The sequence below is a fragment of the Antechinus flavipes genome, chromosome 4, assembly GCF_016432865.1.
Source record: "Antechinus flavipes isolate AdamAnt ecotype Samford, QLD, Australia chromosome 4, AdamAnt_v2, whole genome shotgun sequence".
Lineage (NCBI taxonomy): Eukaryota > Metazoa > Chordata > Mammalia > Dasyuromorphia > Dasyuridae > Antechinus > Antechinus flavipes.
Window position 1 is genome coordinate 185,936,044 of NC_067401.1, and position 11,017 is coordinate 185,947,060.

An 11,017-nucleotide genomic window follows, 5' to 3' on the forward strand; every position below is an offset into this window, starting at 1 on the left:
ATTAAGATATTAGCTAATAATATAGATATAAGCTTTAGCTAATAACAAATCTTATACAAGTGAAGCAATTGAGACTCAAGAGAGGTTAACAAATTTGCCCAGGGTTGCACAGCCTCTAATAGAGGCGAGATATGAACGAAGGTCTCTCCTGACTTTGAATCTAGAACTAAACAGATGCCCCTCTAACTAGGGATCTCCTGCTTCCCCATCCCTCGCTCCTTCTACAGGACCCAGGTTTCTAGCTTGCCCAGACCAAGGTACAGGTTTGTCTTTGGTTCATTGAGGAGACTGTTCCATAATGTATTATTTTATCCACAAGATGGCAGCATTGCGTTGTCCCAGACATTCTGGAGGCGACTGAACCTTAACGGATGTCTTGGAAAGGATTAAACCTAAACCTGGTTCAGTTTTTTCCTCACTCCCCAACTGTAATTTATATTCCCACAACTTCACCCTTCCATCTCCCGTTGTATTTGGAGTATGAAAAGCTCCAGAGATGGGAATTGGAGTTTAAAGAAGGGAGGTGGGGGAGAGAACGTGTCTATTGATTTTCCCCTCTCCATCCTGTCCTTATCTTGTGTTTGTACATAGTTACATATAGTCTCTCCTTAAGGTTTTGAACTTCTTGAGAGCTAGAATCGACTGTTTTCTTCCTTCTTTGTATGCCCATGGCTTAAGCCTCAGCCAATACTTAGTAGAGCTTAATAAAATTCAGAGATGTGGAAAGCTTCTGGCTAAGAGGTCATGAGGAAGAGAGTAGACCCAATAGTCTGGACAAGATGGTCAGAAAAGGTTTCTAGGTTTTTGGATTTGTGTAGAATTCTCTTAATCATTAGTCATGCTAATTATCTGCAATTCAATCCCTTAAGGATCTTAAGTAAGCATCATTAATTTATAATTTGTAATCATACTGGAAAGTAGGTAAGACATAGTAAAGGATCATAGAGTATTTCAGGGGGTCAAGGAGAGAAGATGATTCTTTCCAACTTCCCTCTCTATTCTTGGTGGAAAAGAGTGATTGTCCTCTAATTCTGTAGGAAAACAAAACAGGGGTTATGAGATTATTTGGAGATTAACTATGACTGATTGGAAGCAGAAACAGGTTTTAAGGAGTCCCTTGGGTTTGAGAAAGATTTGGAACTTTTCAAGGAGGAACACAAGCCTAGACTGGAGACTTATTCTCTTTGATTTAAGGAAAAGCAGTAAGTTTGGAAACTGTTAACAAATATTTTCAGATGTTGATGGGTTCAAGGAATAAGAGTTTAAGGCCCAGGATTGGAAATGTTGAGAATTCAACATTAGGAATGCAGTTTGGGTGTGAAGCAGTTAACTGGGTTTCTATTTACAGTTTGAGACTGAGAGGATTTGAGGAATTCAGCGATCAGTTTTTAGGGTTTAATTTCAGGAGTACTTTATGGGGGAGGATTTCAGGGACTGAGAGTATAGGTTTGAGAGCTCTTGTCAAATTTGGGGGGTGCTGACTTAGAGATTTTTCAGTTAATTATGGAATACATGTGTCTGAAGGACTCAAATTGTTGCTAGATCCTATTAACAAAGAGCCACTGTAGCTGTGAGATTTAGAAGCCAAAGAGTGGGGATTTGAAATTCGATGCCTGAACAAGAGCTCTCACCACCACCACCACCTTCCCATAAAGTTGGTAATCCTTGGGGATTGCCAGAAGCATACAGGAAATTGGAAAGAGTTAGATTGACCGATAGGTTCCCAAAGAGAACAAGATCTGGTGGTGGGGGATTAAGGGACCCAGGCATTCTTTCTGCCTCTCCTTCCCCCGTACCGCATATCCCTCCCCCCCAAAAAAAAACAAAAAACAAAACCTTATATCAAAAGCAAAACAAAACAAAAAACCCCAACAACAGCAACAGCAACAACCAAAAAAAAAAAAAAACCTGGCTGTACAACTGCAATGGCAGATTCCAGTCCTCCAAGCTTCTTTAAACTACCACAGAGACCCAGCCGGGGTTGGGGGGAGGGGAGGGGAGAAAGAACCGGGCTTCTCAGCTTCCTAGGAAGTAGGGGGAATGGACTGGGCCCCATGTTCCCCAGGTCCTTGGGAAGGACTCTTGACCACATCCCCAGGTGTCGGGCATCTCAGCCTTGGAAGGGGAGAGGGGCGGGCTGGGGCACCCGGGAGGAGGAGGGAGAGAGTGACTTCCAAAATTGGCATCAGGACAGAGCAGGGCGGGCGGGAGGCAAGCAAAAGGAAGAATTTTCCTGGAGAAACGGGGGGACCTGAGTGTCTAAGATTTGGGGAGCTGGTCAAGGGTAGTCCTTTCTTGACCCTCAATTTTTTAGGGATTTTTTGGGGGGCTTTGGACCCCTATAGGGTGGGTGAGGAATGTAGTGTTGGTGTAATCTGACTTGGGCATTTCTGTTGCCTCTCCCACCCAAGTTGGAGACGGATGGATTGGGAGGGGGGGAGGGTGTCCCCAATTCTAACTTTGAGTGAGGAAACCCCACTCCTAAGCCCTCCTGGGGGGGTTCCTCCCATCTTAAGGCACTTCCCATTCCTTAAGTCAGCCAGGAGAAAAGAGAAGGCCGAAGATACGACTTGGGGTGTCTCCTCTCTCCTGGGCCCCTAACTTGAGGAATATGCTTCCAAATCGGCTCCCTTCAGAAATGAGGGGGGGACCAGGAACCAGGGGGGAATAGCTGAGGTAAGTGGGGAGAGGTCAGGGAAGTATTCCCTGTTTGGGGGCAAAATAAAGGGAAGTTGGGGGGAATGGTGGGAATTGGGGTATGGACTTTGAAGATAAGGTGACAGGTTGAAGTTACTTCTTGAGCCTTGAAATTCATGCACACATCACCTCAAAGCTAAAATTGGAGACCAAAGAATTTTTACACCTCCTCATCTCTATCATTGGCTTCCATCTCTAATTTTAAAATAATTCTCCTAAAGATTAAAATTAAGATTTTTTTAGGGGTTCTTACATTTGAGGGGTAATGTAGGTGATAACAAGAAGTCTGGAGTGTTGAAGGTGGAGAGGTTTAGGAGGGGGTGTCCGGATTCCTCCTAAACCTAAAAAACTGTTTACACCATCTTTGTTCTTTTTGGTTTCTGGGACTTTTTCTTTTCTTTTTTTTTGGAAATTTAAAGGGGTTTTTGATCGTGTGTACATATATATATATTTTTTAATATATCTAGAAGGTACTTTTAATTTTTATTAGAATAATTTTTGCTCTTAACTTTGGATTTATGTTTGTTACAGATTCACATGTAGATTTTTTTTTAATTGCACCCCCATTACCTCTAGTGTCTCAGACAAGATGGGAGGATGTGGGAGGACAGAAGACGTGTCAGGAGGAAGGGCCTGGAGGTTGGGGAGGAGCATGGGTGAGGAAAGGGGGGAATGTTTGTATGTTCAACGTGGCTTCCCCTTGGGGATTTGGGCCTGATTGATGGGATATGAGAGCCAGTATATAGAAAAAGGCACGTGGGTCCCAAATAGGACCCATACTGGAATTAAGGAGCAGGGTGGAGGTAGGTAGAAATGCCAAAAAGTAACTTCTCTCTAGGCTTTTGCCTACTCATTTTCCCTACCCCTCTACAACTCTTGCTCTTCCTTCCTCTCATTTTGTGCCAGGTCAGGGTCCCATACAGTGTTCTGGCTTCCACCTCCAACTCAAGAGCCAGCCCCGTCCACGTCTAGAACTGGCTTTCACCACTTGTTAGCCTTATTTGGGATATCTTTGTATTTGTTTGTCTTTGGAGGATAGATGTATGTGGGTACACTTGTTTAGGGCAGGGGCTAAGGTGAGGTTCTTCATCAGTTACTCTCCCACCATTCCAGTTGTGCACATATACAAACAGATCCTAAGAAAATCTTGGGCTGGGTTCTATTTTTTTTTTTTTTTTTTGCCAGATTCTCTGAGAATTCTTTGTCTACCTAATCTGCATTCTTGCCTCCTTCCCTCCCATTGCCACTGCATCCCCAAAACTCCTTCCAACAAGCCAGGTTCGTTTTTCCACCAATTGGCTTTATGTTCTCAGTTTTTCCTTCAATGTACTTGTGTCTCTACTACCCTTTTGTTTCTCACAGCACACTACTCCCAAATCCCATCCTGCCTCCGCCCCAGCAGCACACTGTGGTTTGTTCAGTGTTGTGGCCAAGTCCAAACCACACTGTGGTGTTAGAGTGAGGGTAAGGAAGGCATCACTGCCACCACCACAGCTTGGACCTGGAGCAGGACACCTTTGGACACCCTGGAGGACGGATGACAAACAAAATGGATAAACCCCATAAATACATAGAAGTATCTTACCAGGGAAGATCCTAGGGCCACCTTATGGAGACTTTGAAGAATACCCTCACGTAAACTTTGGGAGAAATCCTAAGCATTCAGGGAGTACTACCTCAACTGATGAAATCTTTCTGTAACTGCTCTCCTTACCCACTTCCACCATCACCTTGGCCTCCCTGGCTTTAGCAGCACAGAAATATTGGCACCTGAAGGAAAGCCATGCCAGTATTGAAGGTGCTGCTCCAGACAGGGTGGCTAGAGCAGCTATGGGGAGAAGACAACCCTTTCGTCTATGCTGGAGGAATAATCCCTTGTTCTCTGATGAGATAGAGACAAAACCACCAAATTGAGTGAAATTTTTATTTGATTTTGTTAGAAAAAAAAAGTCCATTGTAGGCAGAGGGCAAGTGTTCACACAGGATCTGTATGGCAGATATTTTCCTTCAGCTTTCCTTTTTCCAGGTTTCTACTTAGATCCACGATAAAATGGTTACAGGGGTCAGAAGTAGGAGGGTCATCGGGAGAGCAAAGGAGGATCAGTAGAGGTCATGAGAAGTCCAGAGTCTAGTTTCAGGCTGTCTGGAACAGGAAATGAAATGAGGAGAGGTAGAGACAGCCCTAAACCCACCTTTCAAGGAAATGTCTACCTGTCACAAAACATACAAACATCTGATATGACTCATGATAGAGAATATCACATAGCTAGTCAGAGGCAAAGCTTCTACTCAAGCAGCTGGGACTCCAATCCACTTTTTTTTATTATGCCATTACCTCTCCACCCAACAGAGTTCCCTCTCCCCAGGGTATAAGAACTTTCTCCCCCAAATTCCAATTCTATACTAGTATAGGAAGGGGTAGGACTCCTACCCTGGTCGAAGTTGAGTTTCTTGGCTGGGGGAGCCTCCCCTAGGCCCTCAATGTCCACTAGGTCACTGTTGGCATCTGAGTCGTTCAAGGCGCTCAGCGTCACATCTGAGGGGGAGGCATCAACTAGGTTCCCCCCCAACATCAATTTCCCCAAACCTTCCCAATTCCAGTTCCCTCTCCTCCCTGCTTCTCCTCTTCCCCTACAGGTTGAGAGACTGCTCCCTTTTAGTTTCATTTCCAAGTTCATTCATTTGACCTCGGATCTTATCTTTCTCCTTAGCAGTCCTCTACAAAAAAACACTCCATGGCCCTCACCAGCCTTCTGCTTCTTCAGGGGAGGGCCCCCAGTTTCAGGGACACTAGACCCAGTGGGTGGGGATACAGGTAAGGCAGGAACCAGGACACTAGATGTTCCCTTCTTGGGCCCTTTCTTGGGTGATTCAGTTGGAAGAGGGAGGCCAGAGTCTTCATATACCTTTCGTTTCACTGTAGACTTTATTTGAGCGCTGAGGAGGAGAGACAGGATACGAAAAAAGGGGGAAGGGTGTCAAAGGGATATGGTGAATAAAAGGGCACATGGGGAATGATATATTAGGAAACTCAGGGGGATTTAATCTGTGGCCTGAGGAATTCTAGCTCAGAAATCCCTAACTTTTTTTATGAGGAGGGATTACTTTTCATTTTTTCTAAGTGTAGACCAAATAGATAACTTTAGGAGAAAGGGACAGGAGGCTTAGAAGTAAAATATCTGAGCAAAGCAGGGGAGGGGGCTTCATGCTTCTTTATTTGGAATGCCAGGGAACTCCAGAGAGGGACTCATAATTGGAGTTGGGTCGAGGGGAGGCCAAGAAGGAAGGGTATAGATACTGTCTTATAAAGGTCTACCAAAAATACTTATACATTGAATGGGAACCCCATCCTAAAGAAACAACTCCAAATACCCAATACAAAGAATCCCAGAAGTCCCCTTACAACCAACTGACTAGGATTACACTCTTTGTTAAGGTCTCGTGGAGAACCTAAGCAAACTATTTTCAGAAGTAACCTAGGAGGCCCTACCAAATATTTCAAAAATCCCTGCTTCAACTGTAGTAATTCTCATATTACTTATATCCACTTCCCAGGGCATCCTGACCACAGACAGCAGGAGAGGTAGTACAAGGGGAAGAAAGGTCAAGAGGAGAATAAGCAATCCACCCCACCCCATCCCATTCCCTGTCTAACCACCCTCCCTCACACAGTCCGGTCCTTGATGACACAGCTGATGCGATTAAGATCGTCCCCAAATCGTTTCACCGCAGCCCTCAGCATCTCTATCTCGGTGTCTGTCCACTTGGCACTGTCAGGAGGGGAAAGGGGGATGGGGAAGTGGAGTAGGGGAAGGAGGGGTGAAGTCACCCCACACACACCACATGCTCTGGATTCTCAGTTTCAAAACCACCAAACCCCTTTAAAGTCCTTCCACAAATCCTAAGTATCTCTGGGCATCTAACAGAAACAATTTTAATTATCCTACATAAACCCCCCAGATCTGCCTCCCTCAACCCTGGGTATGAAGAACCTATATAAATATGATCTGACCGCTGACATTCAAAGAGCCTGCCTAGAATACTTAAATAATACTTTCACTTTGTACAGTACAGTAAAGCTTACAAAGCAGTTATACAACTCTCACTTCATTCTTATAACAATTGTCCAAAGACTTATTTATGCTTTTACCAATAAAAAAACAGGCCTAGAAAAATTTAAAAGACGTGCTCAAGCTCACAAGTCAGTGGTTTATGGAGATCATATACTTGTAAGCCAAGAGGCTAATAGGCCCATAGTGAAGGGCAGGAGCACTAAACTGAGAACCAAGGGTCAGGGAATGGTGACTGTAGAGAGTGGTCTGCCCCTTCCCTTGGTGAGGGCAACGTGTGTCAGATCCTCCCTCCTCCCTGGGTTGAAGGCAGTGTGATCCTGCTCAGATCTTCTCCTCCCAGTTCAAACATACCCGGCAGGGGAGGTGTCCGACACTGGATGCAACTGCATTGTCAATTCACCAAGCTTTGTGAAGGCAGCACCAGCAGCGGAGAAGATCTCTCCAACCTGGAGGATGGCAGGTGATGGATCCAACCACTAGAGGATTGTGGGGCACAAGCCTAGGACACAGGCTCATCCTCTGAGGGGCACTTTACTGGAGAGTAAAACTAGAAAATTCAACTCTCCACTCTAGGGAAAGCATTATATAAGGGTTTCTATTCTCCCCACCAGGTGAGAAATGTACCTGGAGTTTTCCATTCTCTCCATTGGGTGAAAAGTGGCATAAATAGGCACACCAACCTCCTTTTCCACTTCAGAGAAAACACTACACAGAGGGTCCCCATTCTTCCTTCCCTTGGGAGAAGGTGCTACAACGCCGGGCTCTATCGATACCCAGGAATTGGTGGGACGCTAAACTGGGGGGTGGGGATAGGAAGTCAGTCAATTCCCAAGGGAAGAAGCAACACCCGAGATTCCTCATGGTCCAAGTCCCAAGAGAGGCGTTATCCTCGGGAATGGGGGTGGAGGGTGGGGGGTGGGTAGGATGTCCTCCTGGCCTCCCTCCCCAGGACTACCCAGGCTCTCTCGGTCTCTCCCGGGCTGGGGGTGGGGGAGGAGCGCGCACCTTGGTGGAAGCTGACGTCATGGCCCTGGACGCCAGCTCCCGGGGACGCAGCTGCAGCAGCTGCCGCGCGAGCAGAGAACGGGAGCAGCCCAGCCAACAAACGGCCGCGGAAGTCCCGCCCCTCTGCTCAGCAAGCTGCTTCTCACCGGCCCCTGGAGTCCGCCGCGCTCACGCTCGCGCTCCTCCCCCGCACCATCAGTCGGAGGGAACGCTCAGTCCACGGGGCATGAAGGGAAGACGGCGGGCGCTGGAGTTCGCCCCGACTACCGGGATTGGTAGGCGGAGCTCACTCGGCTTCCGGCGAGGCGCCGGGACACTTCCGTTTCTGGCTAATCATCCTCCGGATTTGCTCTCTTTCCACGCCCCACTTTCCTAGGAACGCTACTCGGAACGCTGGAGGTTTCTCGCCCCTCCCTCCTACCCTAAAGGCGACCCCAGCCACTAGAGAAGGAAGGATTAAAAGTACAAACTCATACCAAGGCCACAGAGGACACTAGTTTTATTGTTTCTAGCAGAGACAATAACCGAGAGGCTAGAAAGGGGTCGATCAAAAAGGATAACGGAAGTCCTTCTCTTCACCGCCCCTGACCCACTCCCCAGGGAGTAAATAGCAAAGCCCTCAGCTCCTAAAGTGACAGAAATGGAGGGACCCACAAGAAGGAAGGGGAAAGTTGGGAGAAGGGAATTTAAATAAGAGACATGGGGCAAGGAGGACCCCCAAATCCTTGGGAGTGGAATGAAGTGTTCTAACGGACCATGTATTCTTTGCGCTTGTTGAGTCGGACTTGGCAGAATGAGAAGCCTCCAAGGAGGAGGTAGAGGCCAGCAGCAATGAAGCAGTTGTAACTCACTTGTTCATAAAGTTGATAGATTTTCTGAGGACCACCCCTGGAGGATGAAAGTAAGGGTGAAGGCAGCTGCTAGACCTCCCAAGTCCTCATTGCCCCCAGGATATTTGAAAGTCCAGCCCTCTTGGTTTTCTATTAATTCTCCAAGCTTTTAAGGGGCCTACGACTCCTCTGGCCCTGGAAAATCCCTCCCATTCCCTACAACTCACTCTTCAAAATCACTCTCAGTAAAAGGTACATCCTCAATTAGGACAGCGGAATGGACATTGAAGAAAATTCCAAGAAGGACCTGAGGAAATAACATGAAAATAATTGGTAAGATGAAACAAATCTAGGTTCCCAGTCACTTCTCAAGAATAAACCTTGGCTTGTCCTTCTTCCCTTTCTCATAACATCAGGCTCTCAGATCTGGCAATACCTAGGATCAGACTAAACCAGTACTGGCCGCCTACTTCTTCATGACGCTCGGGTGAAACTCTGCAAACCTTCCCTCCACTCCACCCTTCTCTCAACTCAAAGAATAACAGGTCCCATTTTGTGATCCAGCAACATCCTTCACCCCACATTGCCCTTCTCTCTTCGGGGGGAGGAGGGGGGGGGAAGAGTGTCACTAATCCGAGATAGACATCCTCCTTTAGGCTTTCTACCCCATTCTAGAGGCCAGCAGCGAATTATAGGAAATGGTACATCAGACTTCTTTATCAGATTCAGAATCAAGTTTTCCTTAACCAATTCTTGTTCCTCAAGCTTCCCAGACCTTTCACTCTTCCCAATCTCAACTTCATATCATTAGACTGAGCTCCTTGAGATTAGGGTCTGTCATTTGCGTTTATTCCTAGAGCTTAGCAGTTGGCAGACCTATGGCAGAGACTTAATATTGTTTGACTTCACGCCTTCCTCCCCAGTTCCCCAAATTCTTATCTCTCTCCCCACCATCCCTTTCTCCCCCAACTCCTAAAAAACGCTCAGGTTCCACCCAAAAAGGGTTTTAGGCATTCATTCCCTCAAAGCTACTAATTGTTCGTGCGTCCAGAACTAGAGGCTCCCAATTCCTTCGCGCCCTCCCTCGGTCTTCTCACCAACATGATCACTCCCCAGGCGCTGAGTACGATGCCGCAGGCGGCCAGCTTAGGCCCACAACACAAAAGGGAAGCCATAGTGATCCCAGGCTGGAATGGACAGTGCAGTAAGTGGAATGCAGTGCAGGTGTCAGAGAACTGAATAAAAGACTGAGGTGCCTTAGCGAAACTGGAAAGGATGGACGTGAGAGCTCCCTAGGAAGGGAGGACCCAGCGCGAGCCGGAAGGAGTGGACCAGGTAGAGAGGGCGAGACTAGAGAGTAGGGGTTAGGGAGCAGATTTAGCACGCCGTAGAGCGGCTATTGCCAGAAAAGGGAACAGAAGAGAGAAACTTTATAAAGAAGAAATGTCTAGGATGAAATCTGCAGCATTTCCAGCTTCCACGAAGACATATTTTATCAGATCCGAGAACAAATAGAATTCTTTTACCCGCTGAATATGGTACGCTCCGCAGGAGGACGAAACAAGAAGGAGGGGCTCTTCACGTGACTGAAATTCAGAATCATGTGATCCTGAAGGTTCCCCTGCCGGCTCTCTAGCCAACTGTGAGTGGAACTGTGAGTGGAACTGTGGATTCCCAGTTAGAAGCCCCCCCCCCCCCCTTTTTTTTTTTTAAATGTATTGGCCTAGTTTCCCTTATTCCTTAACTGAGAGTATATAGGGGAAGGGCTTTGGCCAACTGTAGTGAAGGGGGATGTCATCTAGCGGTGCATCTTATGAGGAGAGGGGAATGAGACCTGTTTCCACTTTAGGCTTTAGGTGGGGTGTGATATTAAAACCTGATTGTCTGATGGAGATGAGGGCATATATATTTTCAAATCTATCAACTAGATCTTCTGAAAATATCAGGAGAAAGGGGAAAAGGATGTAGGAAGAACTAGGGACTGAGACTTCCTGAGGGAAAGGGCCTTTGTTCCTTCTTTTTCATTAACAGGAACTAGGAAGATCATCTTCAGACCATTTGTCAGAGGTAAGCTCCAAGCACCAAGAATCAGTGTGCTTCTGTGACCCAAGCTAGAGGCAAGGAGTCATCAGAAAAGCAATTGAGCTTTGAGAGCCATAGATTAGATCCCCTTTTATGCCAACATTTAGGCTCAGAGAGATTGTATTTTGTTCATTATAATAGAGTTGACATCAAGATCAGAATTTGAACTTGGGTATTTACATTAAATGCTCTTTCCTACACTTTTCTTCCTACAAAACAGTCATGTACCTACACTTGCAATATTGTATTTAATTCTGCCTCATGAACTTAGAGAAAAGTAAAACAGACTTGGAGCTGGTACAGAGAATGCCAAATGCAGTTGTGGCAGTA

At 46.4% G+C, this 11,017-nt stretch overlaps 2 protein-coding genes and 1 long non-coding RNA gene across 13 annotated transcripts in view; 1 reads left to right on the forward strand and 2 right to left on the reverse strand.

Moving 5' to 3' along the window:
• Nucleotides 1–4,607: 4,607 nt before the first annotated feature.
• Nucleotides 4,608–8,071, reverse strand: C4H17orf49 (chromosome 4 C17orf49 homolog). 7 transcript variants are annotated; one of them, XM_051995889.1, is made up of 6 exons: nt 7,776–8,048; nt 7,122–7,246; nt 6,366–6,467; nt 5,444–5,634; nt 5,129–5,233; nt 4,608–4,840 (listed from the first exon to the last, which is right to left on the reverse strand). In XM_051995889.1, exons 1-6 carry the CDS (start codon nt 7,794–7,796, stop codon nt 4,776–4,778), a joined length of 609 nt encoding a protein of 202 aa, XP_051851849.1. In that variant the 5' UTR covers nt 7,797–8,048; the 3' UTR covers nt 4,608–4,775. The 7 variants fall into 7 exon arrangements, with proteins under 7 accessions (XP_051851849.1, XP_051851851.1, XP_051851850.1 ...); XM_051995891.1 differs by having other exon boundaries at nt 4,608–4,836; nt 7,776–8,047; XM_051995890.1 differs by having other exon boundaries at nt 7,122–7,216; nt 7,776–8,045.
• Nucleotides 8,072–8,257: 186 nt separating this feature from the next.
• On the reverse strand, nt 8,258–9,869 carry RNASEK (ribonuclease K). The gene is made up of 3 exons (XM_051995897.1): nt 9,703–9,869; nt 8,833–8,912; nt 8,258–8,663 (listed from the first exon to the last, which is right to left on the reverse strand). The coding sequence occupies exons 1-3, from the start codon at nt 9,778–9,780 to the stop codon at nt 8,522–8,524; spliced, it is 300 nt and encodes a 99-aa protein (XP_051851857.1). The 5' UTR covers nt 9,781–9,869; the 3' UTR covers nt 8,258–8,521.
• A 142-nt stretch (nt 9,870–10,011) lies between these two features.
• The window catches only part of LOC127560923 (uncharacterized), a 33,124-nt gene continuing 32,118 nt past the window's right edge, over nt 10,012–11,017 (forward strand). Inside the window, exons 1-2 of one of the 5 annotated variants that reach the window (XR_007953428.1) lie at nt 10,196–10,247; nt 10,637–10,672. This is a non-coding gene — a long non-coding RNA (uncharacterized LOC127560923). Of the gene's footprint in view, nt 10,272–10,636; nt 10,673–11,017 lie in introns of all 5 variants that reach the window. The other 4 variants (XR_007953430.1, XR_007953429.1, XR_007953431.1 and 1 more) reach the window with 4 other exon arrangements.